Source organism: Paroedura picta, chromosome 2, assembly GCF_049243985.1.
Source record: "Paroedura picta isolate Pp20150507F chromosome 2, Ppicta_v3.0, whole genome shotgun sequence".
In the NCBI taxonomy this organism is placed as follows: domain Eukaryota; kingdom Metazoa; phylum Chordata; class Lepidosauria; order Squamata; family Gekkonidae; genus Paroedura; species Paroedura picta.
In genome coordinates this window covers 80,526,895-80,552,295 of record NC_135370.1, presented here as the reverse complement: position 1 = coordinate 80,552,295, position 25,401 = coordinate 80,526,895, and the positions used below count along the sequence as shown (strand labels likewise).

The following is a 25,401-nucleotide window of genomic DNA, read 5'->3' as shown; positions in this document are numbered from 1 at the left end:
GCAATCACACCATTGTAATTGTAAAGTGATTTCACATTATGGTAGAAATTGTAACTTCACATATACATTGATATGTTGTGAGCCACCCCAAGTCCATATGGGAAGGGGCAGTATAGAAATTTATTGTTATTTCTCTTAAGAAAAACTGAAATGACAGAGTGGGCAGGAGTACTTGTTATAATCATGGATGGAGCGATCTTAGGCATTAAGAAAGTTCTTGACTGGAGAAAGAAGAATCAAGGGGAAAAAGTAATGTGTGTAATATGAAAAGCAGAGAACTAGTTTTAAATATCTGATTATATGTTGATCAAGTAAGACAAGTAGCAAGGAGAGAAAATTACTTTTAATGTATGAGCCCAAGTACACCGTTCTCTGTTTTTGCTTAGTCAGATTCCTGTTCGTTGTCTTGCAGCTCTCTGAAGGATTCTGGACAAGCCTGGTATGATGCATATATACATGGATAAGAAGAAACTCTTGAAGAATTATTCCATCATTAGCCATGAAAATACATCCCAGACTGGAACAGTTAACATGCTAAGGAGGAATATTAATGAAACATGCTAAGGACAGGTATTCATGAAACTGGGACATTCTGAAAAAAAAAATTTTTTTCCTTTTGTGCTAGTTCTACTGTGCCATTCATAAAATTTGGTCTGTCTAAATGCAAGAGATGAATGAGGACGGAGGCACTTCTTCAGTCTTTCATATATGAGAGCATCTCACATGTTTGCAATCTTTTTCCTCAATGTGGAGAAAAACTTTGGGAGTGAGGAGAGGAACAGTTTAAAGCAGAAAAACAGGACTGGCGGAGAGTTAGCAATAGCATGAAAGCTGTAGGTTATCTGGGGGAACATCCGTTAGATGTTTTGTTCAGCTACAAGAACAAGCTTGCCATTTCACATTTTCTTGATGGTGAGTTTAAGGGGGGAAAGTTCTGTGTAGATTTTCAGCATCTCATTCCCTCCATTCATCTGTTGTTGTTGTTGTTGATTGCCCATCCTTTCCATCATGAACTTCAACAAACGTGAGCTGGGGCCTCTGGAAGCAGGATGGAGAATTGTGGGGGAGGGGGTGATTTTCCCCCTAAGTACATTTTTTTCAAATGAAATTTTTGAGTAATTTGATAAAATCTTCTTTCCTTCTATTCATGGATCTTACATCCTTCTTATACACAGTGACGTCAATGGCATTACAATGGCGGAAGTGCTTAAATTGGCCCTTCTATATTTTAAATCCCAAATATATACCAATTACTATAGCTTAATATACTAACTTATAAGTGTCCTGATCCAGATAGCCCAGGCTAGCCTGATCTACGAAACTACATAGGATTGGCCCTGGTTAGTACTTGGACAAGAGACCCACCAAGGAAGTCCAGGGTTGCTAAACAAAGGCAGACAAAGGTGGTCCAGGGATTTCAGATCTCCCATCTCAAATGGTGTTATACTCTCCTAGAAAAGCCAGATTTGCAATCTGAGAGTGCTGCTTGACACAGTGGTTATGTTAGAAAACCAGGTGGCTATTGGAAAGCATTTGGTCAACTTTGGCTGGTATATCAATTGCATCTGTTCTTGGGTCAGTCAGATCTATCTACAGTGATCCATGCATTAGTTACAGTTAGACAGGACTATTGAAAGGTGCTATATTTGGAGATACTGTTGAAGAATGTTTGGAAGATACAGCTAGTTCAGAATGCTGCAGCTTGACTATATCAAGACCATATGTCCCCAATAGTTCAGCCATTACACTGGCTGCCAGTCCATTTCCAAGCCAATTCAAGGTGATGGTTTGTCCTCTGAAGCTCTACATGCTTAGAAACAGAGGATCTGAAGGACTGTCTTGCATTTGTTCTTGCTCAAGAAATGAGATCACAGGGAGATGTCCTCCTGACTGTCCACCAATTAAAGCGGCTTGCTTGGGAGTCATTTCCAAGGCAGGCGCACTGTTATGGAACAACCTCTCCAGGAAGGGTAAGTGGTCCCCTCATTGTCAGATAATGGAGTGGAAGAAGTTCCAACTTCTGACCCCTTCCTCCAAGGACCTTCCACCAATGGCTAAGAAGTGAAATTTACTTTGGTGGAGCCACCAGCATCATTGGTTCCATACTACTAGAGACTGCCACAGGCATTATTGCTCTGAAATCCAAAATTTGGCAACAGAACATGTCTTGGGATCAACAGGGTTCTTTCTACCCTCTTTCAACATTGATTCCAGCTCTAGAAGTTGTGCCCCAATCTAGACCTTTGATGTAGTGTGTGGTTGTTCCCCCTCCTTTGCAGGCAGAACCATGTGCTTTGGACTCAGACAATGGTTTGGTTCCATCAGAGCTCAGATTCATCACACCATCAGATCCTTCTCCAGATGAAGCTATTGGAGACTGCTGTAGTATCTCCTATGAAGGACCTCTGTCTGATAGAGCAGCTAATGAGAACAGCTAAACAGGGATCAGCCACAGTTCGGTTCATGGTTCAGCCAAACTGAACTGGTTCATATTGGTTTATGAGCCATTTAAAGTGTTTAAACCCCTGCAAAAAGCAGCAGGAAGCAGACAGCAGGGGTTTAAGTGGCTTTGAGCCCTTTATAGCAAACAGCTGCTCTTAGCTGCTACACTCCCATCAAATGTGTATAAAATTGGCATTGGTAGCCCCACATATCCAACAATCCCCATTAGACTCTTGGTATTGCTACCAATACATCATTTTTATTAAATTTTCTTTGGCAGAAAGGTTTCATGAGAAATCTAAACTACTTCTTAATACTGATCCTCAAAACTTTGAACGTATTTCAAAACTTTTGTCTAGAATTTTACAAACATTTTCTGCCATTTACTATCAACATCCAATAGAAATTTTTATATGTTTTGCATGATTACTTTATTGGCATTCCTTTCACTTTTAGAGAGGGAGGCTTAGTTTGCAATCATTGACCTTAAAGTTGGCTATTTCCACCTAACAGTGCATAAACAGTGCAGGAAATGACCTGCTTTTTCAATGTGGTAATTCCCGTTAGCAATGCACAGTCTTGCCCTGCAGTCTGGCTGCTGACCTGAGGGTGTTCATTCAATGGATGACTGACATGGTAGATAATCCATCTCTGCCAAAACTGCTGGAAGTTCTGTAGCCACCAACCACTATGCCCCCCCCCCCCCAACCACACAAAAATGATCCTGGTTCAACATCAAATGAGAGCAGATGAAATGTGTATTTTGGAGCATTGTGGGTGTTAAGTGCTCCTGGTATGTGTACTTATAATGCCTGAAAAAGAGCTCAAAGGGCCTACTTGTCATATGCTACTGCTGCGTTATTTCTTCCCCTCAAGAAATCCTGGTTCTTGGGTAGATTTTTATGTGTGGAGGGTGGTGGGATGGGATAGAGGGATGCGTTCTTCATGATGGGTCTCATGACTGCTTCTTTCAGGGTTGTCAAAATACACCTTCCTGCAAAGAAGCATTTGTTTCCTTCCCTTGAACAAGTCAGCTTGGCTTGATACCAACAGCCCTAAAGCGTGAAAACTACTGAACTTGTTAGCTTGGAAGCTCACAAGAAGGTGGTTTTATTTTTAAAGTTACTGCTTCACACAGACTCTGCATACATGAGTATTATATATGTGACAAGATATAGATGAGTAACTTCCAATATTATACTTTAATACCTGGAGGTAGTTCTGGTGGCAAATACGATAAATCTATCTGTAACGTGGAAGATGAACTGCCTTTAAAAAAAAGTTTGCTATTTAGAAAGGACTGTGAACGTGCAGGAATCGCCATATATTTGATCCACGAGTATGCATTGCTAACAATCTAGTTTCTTGTCTGTAATTAGCCCCCTGTCCCACACTTACCAACTCATTTCAGAGGCATCTCAGGGACAACCACAGCAAGAAGGGCCTTACCAGAGCCCAGTGCAGCCAATGAGGCTGAAGCACACCGTGGTGGCAGAGCAGCCATAGGCGGCAGTAGCAAGGAAGACATCAAGGGACAGGGAGAGCACCTGATGGAGTGGAAATGGGAACAGACAGTCCCAGCTTCACTAAGCCTGGAAGCAATATGGATGGCAGGGGGGATCGGGCAGGATGTAGTTAGACTCAAGGGGATGCCTCATTGGTTCTAGTTCCTGACACTCTCGAGGCCTCGGAGCGGAAGGAGAAGAAGCCAAGGATGTCCCTCTTCCAGAAAACTTTTAACATTGGATCCACAAAGGGTAGAAGAGGAAGGGCTTGAACATTCCCTGAGCTGCAAAAGGGAGAGGAGGCAAGCAGGCAAGAGGAGCTGGGTAGAAGTGAACCTCCCTCATGGGCCATGTGACGTCCTGCCAGTGAAGAAGGGAACCCTGGAAGACACTATAGCTCCAGCCTCCACCCCTGTACTGGAGGAAGTGAACAGTACTGTATAGTTTTTTATAAAAGTGAAACTTTGATTTTTCATCAGATCAGAGATTAAGGAAGATGATGTATAATGTATTGTATATGACGATGCTGTGATACCATTAAAATGAGCCAACCAGAAAGGATGGACTAGAAAAATAAAATTATTTTTATGAAATGATAATATACATGTAACCTACATGTAAAGGGGCTGCTAAGAGGCAAATCTAGAATAAAAATAATTTTCAAAGGCATTCTTAACATCAGTACTGGAATCCAGTATTATTAGCAGTCTAATAAATAGATGGAAATAGATTGTTATAACTCATTGGGAGATAACAGCATGTACCCAGCCATGGAGTTCTAAAGACTTAAGTGGCATACACCCAAGGGGCATCCTTTCTTGCCTTCTTCCTCCCACTGCAGCACTAATATGCTGTGGATAAAACAGTAAACTAGCACGCTGGTGGCTGGCCCAGATTTGAATCCCGGCTTCAACCATGGAAATTTTCTGGGTATCCCTGGGCGTGGCCTACCTCACAGAGTTGTTGTGATGGGAAAATAGAGGAGGGGAGAATTATGTTCTTAGCAACTTTGAGTCCCAATTTAGGGAGCAGAATAGGATTAGGGGTGTGCATTCTCCCCTCGCTGCCCAATATTTATCAGTTCAGGTCTACTGAACCAAAACTTTTTTGGGATTCCTAAAAAATCCCAGATCCAAATACCAATAAAGTATTTTTTTTAATTAGGGGGGGGGGTGTCCAATAGACCTGAGAAGAAGAAAAAAGGGGGGGAGGACAGAAGCAAAGTGACAAAGAGCTGAGTGTAGGGATCGAATTGCTTCTGCTCCAGTTTTTGGTGTTAACTTCTGCAGTTCCCTTAAATGGGACATATAATACACCTATCCAGACGCAACCCTTAAGACTAGGGCCCTTTCTTTTAGCCACTATTAAAGATAAGCATAATTTCAAGTTTGCACACATCACTTCTCCATTGATAGAAGTGGGATTTGTTGCCCTATGTATATTCATACCATTTTTACTGCCTCAAACTGTAGTCCTGTACTTTTAGGGCATAAGCAGTTATAAGTGACTTCTCTGATCCTATAACCACAGAGATCCTATAACCACTTCCAGTTGTGCTTTTCCTGTATATTTTTCTATGACAGATCTTGGCTAGATTTCCCAATTTCTGTCATATCCAACACCTGCTATTCCAGTATTTATCACCAGGTTAACTGAAGCTTGGACATTAGTCTCATTTTTTAAATTCTAGTCAGATGGCAATCTGGATGTGTTATCTTCTTACTGCAGAACTGACCTATCATGCCACTCAACTTCTTCAGAAACATACTTCTGTATTTTAACTAGCAAGAAAGCCCATTGCAACCAGGAATGCAATGGGCGCTAGGACCCAGGGGATACCAATAGGTGCAGATCTCTCTCTCTCTCTTTCTCCCTCGCAGCAGGAGCCATAGAAGGGAATCAGGGCTCATGTGCGGTTTGGCAGGGCCCTCTGTGTCTCTGTGTCTCTCTCTCATGCATTGGCTCCGGCAGCAAGACATGTCTGAACACAAAGTGGCTAGCATCCAGGGAGGAAGGGCAGGAGCTGTAGGTGCAGGGCTAATCAGGGTGGTCGCACCCTGATTGGCCCTATTCCAGCTCGGACACCCCAGACACGTTCCACCCCCCCCCCAGGCTGTTTCACAAATATTAAGAGGAACAATGGATGATAAGGATGTCAGGTAGCATTTGTTTCCTCTGGAACATCCAGACATACAGGAATATTTTATGCAAGGTGGATTTTCAGTGCAATTAGGATCTAGCAACCCACTTGGCCTGTAGACCAGATAAGAAATGGTAAATAAAGGCTCTCCGATGCCAGGTAATCAATATAAATATTATTGATGTAACTTATTTATAGGGGAATTTATTAACTTTCCAACAGTGCTTTAAAATTTGAAATTGAACACTTGGTTCACAAGTTAGAGTCCAAATTTTAAAAGGTAGGGAAAATGGACTTCATTCATCTTGATGACATCAAAAAACCTTAAGCTACCATTCATAATGGTTATCACATTCAAACATAATAAGCAGACATACACCTCTCCGAAAAACAAAATTTTGCCACCCGACTTGATACTAATATCTGGTCTGGCCATGAACTATATGTGTCTCTGAAACTTTTCATCATGAAAATGAGGTCACTGTGGATAAGCAGGTAGATGATAAGCAGGTAGATGAGCCTTCGGGGAGGGCGGTATATAAATCTAAATAAATAAATAAATAAAATAAATAGATGTGAGTTCCTGCATTGTGCAGTGGGTTGGACTAGATGACCCTTGACGTAAACTTCCAACTCTGATTCTGTGTTCATTGATGACACTGTCCCCTCAGCACAGCATTGAAAGTCCCTTCAAAATCACATTATTCTGAGAGGTGGTGTAGTTTTGCTACCAAAAACAGCCACTGACAATCCAGATGAATGCAAGAAACCATTAAATTTAAAGCACTGTACAATTTCTGATGGTTTGGGGGTCAGCTCCTCAAAGGATTTAGCACTGGGATTTTCAGGTACTATCAGACTTCTAAGGAAGCATTCATAATTCCAGAATGTCATAATTTCATACTCCTTCATAATTCCATTCTGCATTTCTACTTACTTAATGTAAATAGACTGCCAGGTCAGTGTGGAACTGGAACATGAGAGAGGCCCAAGCTGTGTTGCTGGTGACATGATAAATGCTCTATTGCTATGACTGTCTGGAATATGGACAAACCTCTACGGTAAAGATGGCTTCTAACATAAGAGTTTTTGCCCAAATACCATAGGGTCACTGCAGCATCGCCAACATGCTGGTGCATGCTGGTGGTGCACCAGCATGTACAATCTGGTGCATGCTGGGGGTGATGTGACTGGGCCTCCCTCCCTGTCCTGGGAAGTCCCCCCTGCCAGTCAGCAGCAGTGGGCGGGGGACTGGTGGAAGGAGATCCCCTACCTATACCAGGGGAGCTGGCAACCCTAGTGTGGAGTAACAGATGAGGCTACTACAGCCAGTTTATGTTTGTTGTCAGTATAATTTTTGGAACCCACTCCAGCAAGTCAAGGAAATGTAATACATTCAAATATCCTTGGTTTGAAATGTATTACATTTATTTGAAATATCCATCATCCTTCCTGAAATCAGGTCCAAACTAACCCCACGTTCCTCAGGTGCATACTCAACAAAAATAACCATTGAATACATACCGAGAAAGGTCCTTCTCTCCTGGGGTATAAGAGGACATCTTGTTGGGTGAGATTCCACTGTCGGATCAAGGGAGGCAGGAACTTAACAGTTCTTCTTCCGGTCCCTAGGTAGCACTCACCCGGCCCCTTCAGTTCGGCCACTGCCATAGCTGTTCGCATCTCAGGCATTCATAACCACAACTTATAACCTAGGAACCTCCTAACAGAAGAAGAACTAGAGACACATAACAACCAACAATACGGAAGAAAAACACATTATGACATGTAGATAACTCTGCTCTGGGACAACTTCCAGATGCCCTGCGGCTAAGTATCTTTTCTTTTTAACTTGACGATGGAAGGGAGGGATCAAGATGTCCTCTTATACCCCAGCCGAGAAGGACCTTTCTCGGTATGTATTCAATGGTCATTCTCCTCCTGGGGCGAGGACATCTTGTTGGGACCTCCCATAGCAGTCCGTAAATTCAGGGTGGGCCATCATCATCTGTATTGATTACGTTTTGCAGCACTCTTCGCCCAAACGCTGCTTCCGCTGAGCCGTAAGCATCTATCTTGTAATGGCGAATGAATGTCGAGGCGTTGGCCCATGTTGCTGCTCTGCAAATTTCGAGAAATGATGCTCTACCAAACAAGGCCGCTGACGTTGCCGTGCTCCTTACTGAATGAGCTGTAATACCAGGTGGTGGCGTCAACTTCTGAGCCAAGTATGCTTCGGCAATGGCCGCTCTGAGGCAACTACCGATAGCCCTACTGGACAGCTTCGAGCCCTGGTTTGGGGCTGCAATAGACACAAATAACGAATCAGACCTTCTCATCTTCTCTGTTCTGATTACATAAGCCTTTAAAGAGCGCCGCACATCCAGAGTGTGCCAAGATATCTCCAACGGATGGACCGGGTTTGGGCAAAAAGACGGTAGGACCAAATCTTGGTTAAGATGAAAGTTGGACAGCAGTTTGAAGGCTGGATCCGTTCTTAATACTACTTTATCCTTGTGAAAGATGCAGAGTTCTTTCCTGACCAATAGAGCTGCCAGTTCTGATATCCTTCTGGCTGAAGTCACTGCTGTAAGGAAGATTGTCTTCATCCTCAGATGTTTCAATGAAATGTCCATTATTGGCTCAAAGGGGTGTCTCGTCATTCCCATTAAAACTTTATTCAGATTCCAAGTGGGGAATCTATGGGCAATTGGACCCTGGATTTGGGTGGCCCCTTTGAGGAAACGGATGATATGAGGATGCTTAGAAATCGGCTTGCCTTTAAAATTTGGAAGGACAGATACTAAGGCTGCCACTTGTCGCCGAAGAGTAGCCACCTTCAACTTTGTGCCAGACCATCTGCAACACATTTTGTAGTCTTGGAGACAGGTGATCCACCTTCCGCTGGCACCAGCGAACGAATGCCTTCCACGAGGCATTGTAGATCCTGTTGGTCGACTGGCGCCTGGATGCCATAATCGTCTCAACCACTTCCGTACTGTAGCCTTCCGTCATCAGGTGGCCCCGCTCAACCTCCAGGCGGTCAGTTGGAGCCATTCCGGATCCGGATGCCAAATAGGACCTTGTTGGAGCATGTCCGGCTGTACTGGAATCTGCAGCGGGTCCCGCACTGACATGCACACCAGGTTGAAAACCACGGTTGACGAGGCCATCTCGGAGCTATTAGTATCACCTCCGCCTTGAGCTCTTTTACCCTCGCAAGCAGGCGTGCGATCACCGGGAACGGCGGGAAGGCGTAAAGCAAGCCCTTTGGCCAATGGGCCAACAGTGCATCCGTCTTCTCCGCTGAAGGATGGAAGTACCGGGAAAAGAACCAGGGCATCTGGCTGTTGTCCGCTGTTGCAAACAGGTCCAGCTTTGGCTGACTGAAGATTGATGTTATCCAGGCGAAGATTTCCGGCTTCAGACGCCATTCCGCTGCAGATACCATCGCTCTGCTCAGCCAGTCTGCTTGGACGTTTTCTTTTCCCTTTATGTATTCTGCCCTTATCGACAACAGGTTGGCCTCCGCCCAACACAAGGTCTTCATGGCTCCCCTGTGAAGGTCTGAGGACCTGGATCCGCCTTGGTTGTTTAGGTAGGCCTTCATTGCCATGTTGTCCGTTCTTACCAACACATGAGTGTTTTTTATTCGACATTGGAAGTGTTGTAGAGCCCTGAAGACCACCTTCATTTCCAGGACATTTATTGGAAGTGTCGATTCCTCTGAGGACCATCTTCCCTGGGCTGAATGGCTCTCCAGCATGGCCCTCCAACCCCTCAGACTGGCATCCGTGAACAGTTGTTTTTCCAGCCTGGGGCCGAATAGCTTTCCTTTCGACAGGTTGATCTTCTTGGTCCACCAGGCCAAGCTGGTTTTTACGGCTTGTGGTACCTTTAATTTCTTGTCCAGTTTCATCGAAATCTGGTGTTGGAATGGACGCAACAAGCTCTGAAGCTGGCTAGAATGCAGTCTTCCCCATTCCACTGTGCACAAGTTCGACACCAAGATGCCTATCATACTTGCTAGTCATTAGGGACGACGTTCTTCCTTTTATTATCTGATTTGCCAATTCCCTGTTTTTTTGTACTTTCTTTTCTGTCATGAAGAGTCTGGATGCCACTGTATCTATCAGTACCCCCAGATGCTGAAGGGACTGAGACGGGATTAGCGAGCTCTTCTGAAGTTTCACGATGAACCCGAAGTCTTGAAGGATTTGCAACGCGATTGCGGTGTGGCTGTTGGCTTGTTGGAGGGACTGAGCCCTCAGTAACAGGTTGTCGAAATATGGATGCAGGTGAATTCCTTGCTTCCGTAAATAGGCTACCGGGGCGATTAACAGCTTCGAGAAAACTCTGGGTGCCGTTGAGAGACCAAACGGTAAAGCTCTGTACTGATAGTGGTGCTGACCCACGCAGAACCTGAGGAACTTCTTGTGTCCGTTCAGGATCGGAATATGCAGGTACGCTTCCGTGAGGTCTAATGATGTAAGGTACTCTCCTTTTTGTATCGCTTCCGAAATGGATTTGAGGGTTTCCATCCTGAAGTGGCGAAGCTTGATGAAGCGATTCAGGAACTTTAGATCTAACACTGTTCGCCAGTCCCCGTTGGATTTGGGTACTGTGAAGAATACCGAGTACACTCCCGTCCTTTCCTCTCCGTGAGGTACGGGTTCTATTGCCCTGATGTCGATCAGGTGTTGTATGGCGGCTTGAGTTCTTTCCAGCTTTGGCTTTGATCTTGGGCAGGGTGACTGAATGAAGTGATTTGGTGAGAACTTGAAGAATTCTATGGCGTAACCCTGATCTATTATTTCCAATGACCAGCTGTCTGCCTGGTATCTTGTCCACTGATCCAAGAACAGGGCTAGTCTTCCTCCCACCGGAATGATGGAGTCACGCCTTATGAGGTTTTCCGTCTCTTTCCTGCTTTGGAGGAGGGTTTCCTCTCTGGAATCTGTTAGAGTAGCCACCCCTGAAGTTCTGTCTGGCATTGGCCCAGCTAGATCTCCTGTCTTGTCTTTGTTTGTTGTATGAGCCGAAGGAACGAAAGGAGTTACCTGCGGGTTGGGAGTACCTTCTATCCGTTCTCCACAAGCTCCTTGCCATTACGCGCTTTTTATCACGTGTCTCCACCAGGACCTTGTCCAAAGACTCTCCGAAAAGTTTCGATCCATGAAATGGATAAGCAGTGACGATTGATTTCGCTTTTGTTTCTGCCTGCCATGCTCTCAGCCACAGTGTCCTTCTCGCTGCTGCCGCTGTGGCCATGGCTCTGGCGTTGAAGATGGATGCGTCCAAGGTGGCGTCTGCTGAAAAACAAGCTGCTTTTAGTACTCTATTCATTCCTTCTGCCACTCTCTTATCTGGTTCCGGCAACAGTTGAATCAGCTTCTTGACCCACATGATCGTGGCTCTGGATACAATTGAAGCTATTGAAGATGCTCTTAGAGACATTGCTAAGGTTTCATGAGTTTTACGTAAGGCAAAGTCCGCCTTCCTATCCATTACATCTCTTACAGATCCCTGACCATCTTCCGAGAGAAGACCATAGGATTGCAGCCCTACTACCGGGGCATCCACAATAGGGGTCCTTAATATTTCTTCTGCGTAATCAGGCATGGTATACAGCTTTTTGGCATACGCTGGTAACTGCCTGTTTGCCATGGGCTTTTCCCATTCCGCTCTGAATTTTTTCTCAAAAAATAAGGGCAGTGGAAAGTTTCTGGGAACATCTTCCTCTGGGGGAAAATATTCTTTATTGCCATAAGGCCTTCTAGGGTCCTGATCCGCTGGATCCTTCGGCCCCTGTTTCCATTTTAAGTCCAATGCATTAAGACATTTAGACAACAAATATTGATAGTCTTCTGGTTTGAAGAATCTTTGGATACCTCAGGTAATTCCATAATTTCAATCACTTCTTCATCAGATAAAAACTCCCCCTCTTCCTTTACTGAGGAATCATCTGCTGTAGATGGGAATCCTCCCTGTCAGGACACCAATGGGGTCTTTTGCGTGCTGCTTTTGTGGGCCAGGAGGGTCTTTGTTCAACCGAGTCCCCACATTCCTCCCTCTCTGAGTCAGGGGAGGCCTGCCTGCGCCATCTGTGCCCTCCAGGCCCTCTCCCTTTTTACTAACTGGGTTTGGACTACCTCTGAAATACAGGCAATTAATTCTTTTGATAATAAATGTTGCCCACTGGGCCTTACTGTACTCCTGGATCGGCTCTCCTCTCCTTCCTCCTCGACCCCGGTCTCCTCGCGAGTAAGCGTGGACCGAGTTGCCGCCGCGGAGCCGCCCGCCTGATCTTCTTCAAAATGGCTGCTGCGCGTCCTCTCCCTGCTTCTTTCCCGCGTGTCGGACTTCTTGCGGCGTTTTGCCGCTTGGCGGCCTGGCTCCTCGCTGGCTGGTTTAGGGACGGCCTTCGGCGCTCCCTCCAGCTTCCTCGGCTCCTGCTCCGTGGATTCCATCGCCGCCTCTAACTCCCCTTCCGATAAGAGGTCTCCTGCCATCGTGTTTGAGCGGAGCCGGCAATGGAGCTTCGCTGGGAAGTTTTTGCCTTTAACGGCCTTTTCCCAGAGTCAAAATACCAACAGGGTGGGGCGGGGTTTAAGAGGAAAGACAAACACACAAACGGAGACTGTCGAGGAGGTAGCCACACACGAGGAAAAGTTAGGAAAGGAATAGGAATGAAGGTAAAGGTAGGATTTGAGGTGAAAATCTACGTAGATCTTCCAGCTCCCTGCTCTCCCTCCGAGGCAGAAACCGAACTGAAGGGGCCGGGTGAGTGCCACCTAGGGACCGGAAGAAGAACTGTTAAGTTCCTGCCTCCCTTGATCCGATGGTGGAATCTCACCCAGCAAGATGCTCTCGCCCCAGGAGGAGAATGCATCTGCCATTTGGGTACTAGATCACCACTAACATGAACATATACTACATCAGTGATTTAAATAGACCTCATAGGTGATAAGAGCTCCACTTTTGGGCTTCAGCCAAAGTCTTTAATTTTGTGGTGCATACGTTTAGCAATCAGATCTTGTGGACAAGATTCTTGTTTTTCAGGGTGAGAACTAAGGTTTCCAGGTCTATCTGGAGATTTTGGGTGTGGAGCCTGGGGAGGGAAGGGTTCAGGAGGGACTTAGTGGCATAATGCCATACATGGCCACCTTCCAAAGTGGCCGTTTTCTCCAAGCGAACTGCTCACTGTTACTTGGAAATATGTTGTTTAGCGGGAGATGTCCAGCCAAAATCTGGAGATTGACAACCCTAGGGAGAATGTAACCTGTATGCATGCTTGATGGCAAGATCTTCTAGGATCATAAACTGGGGAAGCCATCTGGCAATGAGATTTTCAGGATATCTCCCCTCCACCTCAGAAAAAAACAAAAACCCTGCGGTTATTGTTAAAAACTGAAGTTTTAAGCCATGTGATCCGTTGTTCTTCTGAGGATTACAGGGCTTGTATTTCTCCTTGCATAGCAAGGCTGTGCTCCATAACTGCAGTTGCTGCACCTGCTGCTTCAAATAAGATTGCTTGTTGTCTGGGGTTGGAAGTAATTCCATGTGTCATGAGAGGGGCTCAGAATGACTCTAAACCCCATCCTGACAAAGCTCAAATTTTCAGGCTCAGCCAGGACAAATCCCACTTATCTACCCATGGAGAGGAGATGTCAGTAATTCTGTTGAAGGCACCAACATTTGTGGGAATCCACCAGGCATGACTCATTTCATCCACAACTTTGAGGGTAAGACAAGCAGAAGGGAAATGTTGGCAGCCCACAAGAAAGTATGAAGGAACTAGATCAATAGTCACAGCCTTGCACATGCTGCAGGGTGGGTAGAGGCTGTAGAAACCAAGGACATAGATGAGGGTACTGTAGGTATTCCAAGAAGTCTCTCTGGCCACAATTATCACCCGAGCAGACCCTGGGAAGGAAAAGCCTGCCTTCCCAGGCCATCTGCTCCCAGCTCCAAGGACAGCCTGGTAGAAAGGAAGAGGGGGGATTCCCCAGCAATTCAGAACGAAGAGGGAAAGCAGCAGAAGTCCCTGACCCCACCTTCCTGCCAGCTGGGGCTCATGTTAGGAAGAGCCTTGAAAGAAGGAGGAAGAAGGATCAAACCCCCTCCCTTCCCTCTCCCTCTGGGAGACTACCTCACACTGTTTGCCACAATGGTGGAAGGCAGCATCTCTGGATGGGTGATTGTGAACTGCAACACTTGTAAATCATTAATTCGCAGCTTTATGGGCTTACAGTTTACATTCCTGTCTGCACTGCTTTTACATTCCAATCTTCCACTATACCCCCCAAAAACAATTAGCACTTGTTCAGGGTCCCCATTCTGAAAGAAGGAAAACTGGCCAGGGCCTTTTCATTCCTGACCTCATGCTCTCCCTGGTGAGATCAGGGCCCTTTTGGACCTTTAGCATTTCTGGAAGGCCTGTAAGATAGAGCTGTTCCACCAGGCCTATGGTTAGGGACAGCAAATTAACATGGGAGAAATGCTGGCCTCCCTGCCCAAAAAAACTACTCATAAATTATTAATCTGTTAAATATAAATTAGCCCCCCAATGATTTTTAGAAGGTAGTTTTTCATAGTTTTAATCTTAAATATATATACTAATTATTTTAATTATGGAAAATGTATCATCGTGTATATTTTATTGTTTTGTTACCCACCCTGAGCCAAATTTGAAAAAGATAGGCTCAAAAAATAAAGTATTATTATTATTGTCATTGTTATTATATGTAAGAGGAATCAGGGATCTTTTTTTTCATGGCTGGGATCTCCCTGCTCAGTCAATCATTTTATCTTCTGCTGCTTTAGGACCCTTTCCACTTCCCATCCCTTCTAAGTATTTTCTTTTACTGGAAATTGCTCAACAAGACCTTGTGCTTGTCCTTATCTGTCTTGTTCATTTCCTGAAAAAAAATTACCATTGCTTTTTATTGGGGGTGGGGTTTGTTTTGGCAGTGCATATGTACAACGTCCAATAAGGACTAGGACACGGTGCTGTGGGAGTAGGGATAGACATCAGGCAGAAGCCTTTATTGAATGATGCTGTGATAATGAAGGAACACTGTCGTGGAACAAACAAACACACACACACACATCCCAAGGGTGCTGAAAATACTAGAAAAGGGCTGGACTGATTAGCAATACAGGGGCTTCCTAGGTCCAACCACCAACTGCCTTTTGCAAATTCTTAATTTAAATCAAGAGACAAACAATAGTTGTTGGGTTTTTGAGAGCATTGAAGGTGTGTTAGAAAGGCATTGTTGTTCTTGCACAGTACAAGGTTTTTCTTGTCCTACACAATATTTCTTTTGTCCTGCTATCATGTCTAACAGGGTTTTTCAAGTTACAAAACTTCAAAACTGTGTACCAGAGGAAAGTGTAATAAACACACACGCAATAGGAAATGGTGACTGTTATAACCACTTTCAGTACTGTCTTGTCTCCAGCCACAGGACTAAATAAGTACAATTATTAAGTAAATTGGGCCTGGATAATTAAAGTGTGTTTTGTCTATGTAAGTAAAAAAGATTGCAGAGGAATCTGCTGACATTAAAAGGATGTCAGGAAAAATGCAGAAACTAAGATTACTCTATATTATTACCATAGTTCAAATGATAGTGAAGCCCAACATATTTAACCCATGAATTGAGTGTAAATTTTAAAATATAAGAAGAGCTTTGCTGGGTCAGACAATCTGTACCAGCATCCTGTCTCAAAATAGTGATCAGCTTGTGTAAAATGTCTTCTTTCGTTTATTCTGATAAACCTTGGAAGACAGAGTTTCCAGAGTGGGTCTCTGTTTCGAATTCTTCTTCAGACAACGTCTAAAACATACAATGTAACAATTACAAACAGATAGGTAGAGACAAATACAAAAAGATGGGACACAAAAACCAGGAAAGCAATACCCTCCAATTACCTAATGTTCTGAGTTGTTCCACAAAAGGAATATTTACCAGCATGCACCTGTGTTAATATAACTGAGCTATTTTGTAGTATCTTTCAGGGAGATTGGCAAAGAAAACTTAAAGTGCACCATCCTAATTACAAAAATCTTAAAGTCATATAGCAAACTCAACAATCTATTCTTATCATACATGGCCAGATCAGTTACATTATGTTCATAAAGGATGGCATGAAATTCAAATGTACAAAAAATATAAATCATTTTCTTAGTATGCACATATTGGCTCTGACATCTCCTACTCCAAACAACCTTAATAAAACATGATACATCAAAAGATGTGTTAAGATCATGGGGACCCAGCATTTGAAGCCTGGAAATCATAGCTGCCTCTTGTAAGAAAACACTCTTCATGTCCACATTATTAGATATGTTATGTTGAAATACTTTAAGAACCAGAAATTTGAAGTAATCCTCTGTATGACCTGCATCTAGAAAATGTGAGTCTAAGGGTGAATCTAGTTATTTGTGCTTGATTTTAGACCTGCTTTCACAGATTCTGGCCTTCACAGTCCTCTCACTAATTCCTACATATGTTTTATTACATCCACAAATAATTGCATCCAAAACTTGTTTTGTTGAGCACGTACTGAAATGTTCTAATTGGAGTCTATAATTTATTTCTAGTCTTTCAAATGCATTAATCACCAAACAGAACTTACACGCAATGCACCTACCACATTTGAAAAGACCTCTATACTGTGTACTGGTAGGCAATAGTTTCAAAGAATCAGCTCTTATCAGAATGTTCCTTAAGGAAGCAGTTTTATGAAAACCTATTATAGGTTGATCCACACAACCAGGTATGTTGTGCAGTAAATGCCAATGTGTACATATGACCTTGTGTATCTCAGTTGTCAATGGTGTAAATTGCAAAGAAAATGTAAATTGATTGGTTCCCTGTTATTTGTTTTCTTCCTAAATAATTCTGCCCTGGTGGTAGATAATGTCCTCTCCTTGGCATTTCTGATGACATATTCAGGATATCCTCTTTGTATTAGTTGGTGTCACGCCCCCGCTGCCACCTCCCATCTCCCAGGAGTTGCCAGAGCAATTGGAGCCGGCAGCTGAGGCAGCTCTGGCTGAAGAGGATGAAGAAACGGGATTCTGACAGGGATGCTGGGGAGGGCTGCTCAAGTCAGCCAGGCCCAGCATATGAGAGATAGCGGACACTGCCACAGCAGGAGTCTGAATCAGATTTAGATGGACTGGAGTGACTCAAACAAAGCAGTAGGGTGGGGTTGGCAAAACACCGAAGGCACGCTGCGAGAATTGATGGGGCCCAGCTGGAATCATTCCTGGGGAGGACTGAGTGAGTGCAGCTAATTAGCTGGGCTGCTTTTAGGAGAAGCAGCAGCAGCCTTCAGCGTGGATGCAAGCTATGTGACTACCCCTCCAGACCGGCTCTGCTCCTGTGAACGTCTGATTGATCTCTGGCAACTGACCCCTGGCTTCGCTCTTAACTACGGCATTGATAAAGTGAACTGGCTTTGTTTGACTACTGGATTCTCTGAACTTTGACCTTGGGACTGTTTAACTATTCTTTGCCTTGCTCTGCACTGTACCTGTTTAACTCCTGGTGACTTGGACTGAACTCTGACTTTGCTCCGGCTGGGCTTGCCATCCAGGCTTCTCCGAGACAGCTGCTACTGGGTGTGGTCAGCTAGGGCAGCATACCTGGTCACTTAATTTGTCTGCTGTTTTGTTAATAGTTTTTGCAACTGGAGAGCCAGTTTGGTGTAGTGGTTAGGAGTGTGGACTTCTAATCTGGCAAGTTGGGTCCGATTCTGCACTCCCCCACATGCAGCCAGCTGGGTGACCTTGGGCTCGCCACAGCACTGATAAAACTGTTCTGACTGAGTAGTGATATCAGGGCTCTCTCATCCTCTCCCACCTCACAGGGTGTCTGTTGTGGGGAGAAGAAAGGCAAGGCGACTGTAAACTGCCTTGAGCCTCCTTTGGGTAGAGAAAAGAGGCATATAAGAACCAACTCTTCTTCTTCTTCTTATACATGAACAAATCAAATTCACTTTTCAGCTAAATTTGGAAAAGATTACTTTTTTAGACACTATTATCTACAATGATGAAAATAGGTCCTTGAAGTTAAATAATTTTTAAAAATCAATTGACAAAAACTCATATTTACAGTTCAATTCTTCTCATCCATTTCATTTAAAATTTACCTTATGGACAATTTTTGCAGTTGAAATGAATTTGTTCCACTGTTTTGTTTGCTGTTTTGTTGTGATCTCGAGTATTAGAAAAAATTTGATTCAAGTCTGATAGTATCAGAAATGGATGAGCTTCTGATTGCTCTATTACAAAAATGAGAAGAACAGGACATGAGCCAAATTGACAAGTGTCCAAGCATCACTGCCAACTACTAGCCAGTCTGGTGTAGTGGTTAGGAATGCAGACTTCTAATCTGGCATGCCGGGTTCAATCCTGCACTCCCCCACATGCAGCCAGCTGGGTGACTATGGGCTTGTCATGGCGTTGATAATGCTGTTCTGACCAAGCAGTGATATCAGGGCTCTCTCAGCCTCACCCCCTCACAGGGTGTCAGTTGTGGGGAGAGAAAAGGGAAGGCGACTGTAAGCTGCTTTAAGACTCCTTTGGGTAGAGAAAAGCGACATATAAGAACCAACTCTTCTTCTTTTAGCATAGTGTCTTTACAAGATCAGCATTCCTTTTTGCTGTCTATCAACATTTCATGTTGTTTCCTTTTCTTTAGATTAATCTCTTTAATTAACCTCTTTGGATTAATTAAGTAATTTATCTGCTTGAGGCATTTTTTAAATGATGCAACAATATTTACCTAAGCATTCTTCACAAACAGAGTCCAAAATTTAATTTGGACATTGAATCCCAATTCCATGAGGTATCTAAGGGCATAACTATTCAATACATTGTCCTCATCTTCCCTCCTCCCCTGGGTGCTCTCTTCCAGACATGTACTGGGAATTTCCATGGTTGCGATTCTGGAACTTAATTCCCAGGTTTTAGTCAGCCCATCAGTACATGTTCACCTCCCAACAGGGCAAACTGTTGTTCTCCAGGGACATTTCATGTTGGTAAACCAACACAGAGAGGAAGACTGAAGGCTGCTCTCTCTCTGTACAGCGGTTCCACTCCAAGTTTGGCTTCTGGGCACCGGGATCAAGTTTCTACCACAGAATGACCAGCACAAATTAGGGTAGACAAGAGCCAGGGAGGCCATGTGAGGAAACATCATAGTCTGCACTTTTGGGAAAACATGCCTGTTCTAGGAGCTTGGGCTTCCAACTAGTGATGACTGCCCAGTTACCTTAAACAAGCCAGTCCATTCCCACCAGAAAACAGGGATATACAAATTAACTCACCAACAGAATATAAAGGTAGACTTGAAGCAGTGCATTCTTTTTGCAATTAAAAAAAAACATAGCAGGAGAAGGAACAAATATGGATAAATTAAAACAATCTCTTTCAAGGCATCATGTCTCCTGCTCCCCTCCAGTTCACCTTTTGTAAACCAAAATCAGAAATTGTTCTTAAAACATCTCAGTGTTAATGTCTCATGGCAAGCTTTTGCACAAAGTTTCACCAGAAAGCAACTTCATGTACACATATCAGAAATACAGATACTGTTCATAGGCTAAGGTGAGTAATTGAAATTGAACGAGGAAATTCCTTAAAGGCCAGAAAGGCTAGAAGTGGCAGAAATGGCTTGTGTAGTTAGGTATTCATACTGTCTGTAAACTTACATTCTCCCTGTCTGGAGACTTATTCTTGGAAATGTTGCCAGGACTCTAGACCATCATCACTTTTAGCCATGCAGGTGGCATGCCAACCCCAGGCCTCCTCATCCATTCCTTTCCAAGCTTAAAGATAAAATTATGACTAGCCTCTTGTCTTGTAAGGAACTACAATCTGTCTGGGTGCTTTTTTTTAGCCACAAAGCTCTTAATTATATCTAAGTATTTTTTGGATTATTTTTGTAGATTATTGGCTATCTGTATGCTTCATTCCTGCCTAGAGAATCCAGCCCTTCTCAGATCTGCATGTACAAACAGCTATATTTCCTGCTTTACCTTCTTAGTTGATGCTGTACACTTGCCTCCCATTGCTTTTCAAGTTAAGCACTTTGCACAGTGTGTGTGTGCAAAATATGTTTTATGGTATTTGGCACTTAGCATGGGTTTTCTCATGCTGGAGATTATTACTGTGCACCCAATATTATTTGGACTGCTTAAGTTTCTTAATTCTCCACAGAAGATACTTGCATAATTCCTCTTAATAAGCTTTATTACTGACTGTACTCAGGGATTTCCGCACATCTGTAAACATAGCATTACACCAGCTTAATGGCGTAATGCTAAATATAATCATGCCTCTTGGCCCCTCCTCACCTTTTTGATGTCCTGTTCTTCTTTGCCGCCTTTTCACGCTTTTCACCGTACATATCACTTGCTTGAAATGGCGGAAGAGAGCAACACGGTTTCTGGTCAATCAAGCCAGGCAGCCAATCCCCTTTCTTCATGCTTTAAGGATCCCGCAATGGCCGCTAAGTTTTTAAAAATGCATACTTCTCTGTTGCTATGCCTATGTATCTAATCATAGATGCATAGTGCTTTTTGAACACTACCCCTTACTGAATCAAGAGTCTTGATAATTTAAAAAATTGATCCTGCTCCTGATTTTTTTTTTAGGGGGGGGGGGCTTTAGAGAGAGATTTGTGCTACAATGTTGTGGAAAAATTATTTCTGGCATCACCTGCCCGTTTGTCCGCCTATTTGTTGCTCCAGGATTTCAGACATTTTTAAAAAGACGTTCCCGTCCCAGGGAGAGGGGGGAGGGAATGAGGGTGAAATGAGCAGGCGCTTATACCATCGCTCCTATTAAATGAGCAGGCACCTATACCATCGCTCCTATTAAAAAAGACTATCAAGATCTGGGGAGGAAGCTCAAGCAAATGGGGGCACAAGTGGTATTCTCTTCAATCTTGCCTGTCAAGGGAAGAGGAATGCGTCGGGAGAGGAAGATAATGGAGGTGAATCAGTGGCTGTGTAGTTGGTGCCAACAGGAGGGATTTGGTTTCTGGGACCATGGGATAGGCTTTCTTGAAGAAGGCCTACTAGCGCCTGATGGACTGCACTTATCGAAGCCACAAGGGGAAGGAGACGATCAACATAGGGTGTGCAAGGAAGGAGACCGATTGGGGGCAACCCAACCGCCAAGGCCAGCTCATAGGGAACCAAAAGTAAAAGGATTCAAATGCCTTTATACTAACACCTGAAACATGGGCAATAAGAAGGAAGAGCTGGAACTTCTTATGCTGATGGAAAGGTATTATCTAGTAGGCATCACAGAAACGGTGGAATGATTCTCATGACTGGAATGTAATAGTGGATGGATATGAATAGATCGAAGAGGTGGAGGAGTGGCACTGTATGTGAGGAAAGGGCTTACCTGTCAGGAAATTCTAGTGAAGGAGAGTATATCTACAGTGGAAAGCATCTGGGTTAAAAATAAGCGAGGGGAAAACAAGCAGTGTGGTGGTTGGTGTCTGCTACTGACCGCCTGACCAATGAGAGGATGTGGATACTGCACTATGTCAGCAGCTTGAGAAAATATCCAAGCGGCAGGACCTTGTCATCATGGGTGACTTCAATTTCCCAGATGTGTGCTTGGAAACAAACTCTGCGAAGCGTCCTCAGTCATGCAACTTTCTGACCTGCCTGGCTGACAATTTCATTTTTCAAACTGTAGATGAACCCATAAGAGGTTCATCCATACTGGACTTAATACTGACCAACAGGCAAGAGTTGGCGGATGAGGTGAAGGAGGTGAGGACCCTAGGGGGAAGTGACCACGTCCTCATAGAATTCCTTTTGAGATGGGGAGGCAAGGAAGCTTGTAGCCAGACACGGATGTTGGATTTTGTAGGGCAAACTTTAATAAACTCAGAGACATGATGAGTGTCATACCATGGACAAGAACGCTGGAACGGAAGGGAGCATGTGAAGGGTGGGTGCTACTCAAACAAGAGCTATTGCATGCTCTATCAATGACTATCCCAGAAAGAAGAAAACACTGCAGGAGCTCTTAAAGCCTATTTGGATGAACAGAGAACTTCAAGAGGAACTAAGAAAGAAAAGGGAAATGTTCAGGAAATGGAGGGAAGGACAGAGCTCTAAAGAAGAGTACCTACAGGTTACTAGGCACTGTAGATTGATCATCAGGCCAAAGCTGAGAGTGAGCTAAGATAGGCCAGGAAAGCCCATTGTAACAAGAAAAGATTTTTCAATTATGTGAGGAGCAAATGTAAAGTAAAGGAGGCAATAGGCCCACTGTTGGGTGTGGATGGACAAACTCTAAAGGAAGATGCAGAGAAAGCAGAAAGGCTTAGTGCCTATTTTACATCTGTTTTTTCCCACAGGTCAAAGGGTTTAGACACATTTAGAGATGGCAGTAGCCAAAGGATAGTGTCTGGGTGGCAGGTTGACATGGATAGAAAGGTTGTTGAGAGGCATTTAGCTGTACTGGATGAGTTCAAATCCCCTGGGCTGGATGAAATGCACCCAAGAGTGCTCAAAGAACTTTCCGGAGAATTTGCAGAACCCTTGTCCATCATCTTCAGGATCTCTTTAAGGACTGGAGATGTCCCGGAGGACTGAAAGAGAGCAAATGTTATTCCGATCTTCTAAAAAAGGAAGAAGGATGACCCGGGAAACTACAGGCCAGTGAGTCTGACCTCTGTTGTGGGGAAGATAATGGAGCAGATATTAAAGGGAGCGATCTACGAACATCTGGAGGACAATTTGGTGATCCAAGGAAGTCAACATGGATTTGTCTCCAACAGGTCCTGTCAGACCAACCTGGTTTCCTTTTTTGACCAAGTAACAGGTTTTCTGGATGGTGGAAATTCGGTTGATGTCGTTTACTTTGATTTTAGTAAAGCTTTTGATAAGGTTCCCCATGATGTTCTGATGGATAAGTTGAAGGACTGCAATCTGGATTTTCAGATAGTTAGGTGGATAGGGAATTGGTTAGAGAACCGCACTCAAAAAGTTGTTGTCAATGGTGCTTCATCAGACTGGAGGGAGGTGAGTAGCGGGGTACGTCAGGGCTCAGTGCTCGCCCGGTACTTTTTAACATATTTATTAATGATCTAGATGAGGGGGTAGAGGGACTACTCATCAAGTTTGCCGATGACACCAAATTGGGAGGACTGGCAAATACTCTGGAAGATAGAGACAGAGTTCAACGAGATCTGAACACAATGGAAAAATGGGCAAATGAGAACAAGATGCAATTTAATAAAGATAAGTGTAAAGTTCTGCATCTGGGTCAGAAAAATGAAAAGCATGCCTACTGGATGGGGGATATGCTTCTAGGTAACACTGTGTGTGAACGAGACCTTGGGGTACTTGTGGATTGTAAACTAAACATGAGCAGGCAGTGTGATGCAGGGGTTCAAAAGGCGAATGCCATTTTGGGCTGTATCAACAGGGGCATCACATCAAAATCACAAGATGTCATAGTCCCATTGTATATGGCACTGGTCAGACCACACCTGGAGTACTGTGTGCAGTTCTGGAGGCCTCACTTCAAGAAGGACGTAGGTAAAATTGAAAGTGTACAGAGGAGAGCGACGAAGACTATCTGGGGCCAAGGGACCAAGCCCTATGAAGATAGGTTGAAGGACTTGGGAATGTTCAGCCTGGAGAAAAGGAGGTTGAGAGGGGACATGATAGCCCTCTTTAAGTATTTGAAAGGTTGTCACTTGGAGGAGGGCAGGATGCTGTTTCTGTTGGCTGCAGAGGAGAGGACACGCAGTAATGGGTTTAAACTACAAGTACAATGATATAGGCTAGATATCAGGAAAAAAAATTTCACAGTCAGAGTAGTTCAGCAGTGGAATAAGCTGCCTAAGGAGGTGGTGAGCTCCCCCTCACTGGCAGTCTTCAAGCAAAGGTTGGATACATACTTTTCTTGGATGCTTTAGGATGCTTTGGGCTGATCCTGCGTTGAGCAGAGGGTTGGACTAGATTGCCTGTATGGCCCCTTCCAACTCTATGATTCTATTGCGAGTTCTAGCCTCCATAACTTCCCTCCACTGGTTGCTTCCTGGTTGCTCTCCATTAGCTAGTGCTGCATAGGTTGGTGAATCTACTTTTTGGGATTCACCAACTAGCACTTTAAAATGGAAGATGAAGGCAGCCAGTTACTGCCCGGGCACTGCATGTTGGCAACATCATATGGAGGGGGCGGAATATAATGACAACAAAAGGTAAGCATTTCACTATTTTTAACGGGTGTGGAAATCCATATTTCTTCCATGCTTGTACTCAGTATTCCTTTCGGACTTGTAGAGGATCTTCATCATTTGATCCACAGATTCCTTATTTGTGTGGCTCACTGTCTGGATTAGGGGTGTTCCTTAAACTAGACGTTCAACCAATGCTAGCAACATTAGAATGCAAGATGGCACAAGGACAATCTTTGATGTCCATTTCAGGTTGAATTATAAACTTGGCCACATTCACACTAACACATGTCTGGAGTATACATGTCTCCATAATCACCCTGAGCTGCAAGGGGAGGGCAGTAAGTAACTAAGTAAATAAATAAATGATACTGCAGAATTTCATAGCAAGTGATTACAGAGCACAAGAAATGAATATGTAACAAGGGTAAATAATCACAACACTAATTAAAATCAACTGTGACATGACGGGAAGGAAAAGATGGGTTCAGCTGATATAATACATAGGTACTAAACATCCTACAATACAATAGCACTAAACACCCTACATTGTTACTCTGTTCAGGCATAGTCTTAGCAACAGGGCATTCTGGGCTGCAGACCTGGGCTGGAGAATGCGCTCCAGAGTGCTCACAATCCCACCCCCCCCATGGAAGGAGAGCTGTCCACTCAAGGGCTTTGATAGCAGCCAGCTCACATGTTGACACAATAAGCCCAGGTGGGGGGATAGCAAGCACGGGAGGCAGTGATTGTGGTGTTCCATCCTACAGCCTCAGAATCACTAAGAATGCCCCTCACTCTGTCTATTATTTGCCATTGGACTGGTGATACTTAAGATAACTGATGGTGTCAAAACTGTCAGGAAATTGATCCTGGGATCCTGGTGGACAGCGCCTCCCGACCCGCCCACACCCCCTGCCGCCCCCATTACACGCCTGCCCAAGGACACGCCAAGTAGGCGGCAAGGTGAGGGAGCTTTCTGTGCGGGCCTCAGAGCTCCAAGGCGTGCGGAAGCCGGGAGATCACCTGGGAGTGGGGTGGCCGGGGGAGGCTTCCCATGGACCTCGGAGCAGGCTCCAAGGCC

At 44.2% G+C, this 25,401-nt stretch overlaps 1 protein-coding gene across 1 annotated transcript in view; it reads left to right on the top strand.

Moving 5' to 3' along the window:
- LOC143829783 (acyl-CoA (8-3)-desaturase-like) overlaps positions 1 to 16,982 on the top strand; it is a 58,575-nt gene extending 41,593 nt beyond the window's left edge. Inside the window, exon 12 of the mRNA XM_077321184.1 lies at positions 413 to 16,982. Within this exon, the coding sequence (XP_077177299.1) occupies positions 413 to 464 (52 nt within the window). The 3' untranslated portion in view covers positions 465 to 16,982. The remainder of the gene's footprint in view (positions 1 to 412) is intronic.
- Positions 16,983 to 25,401: the final 8,419 nt, after the last annotated feature.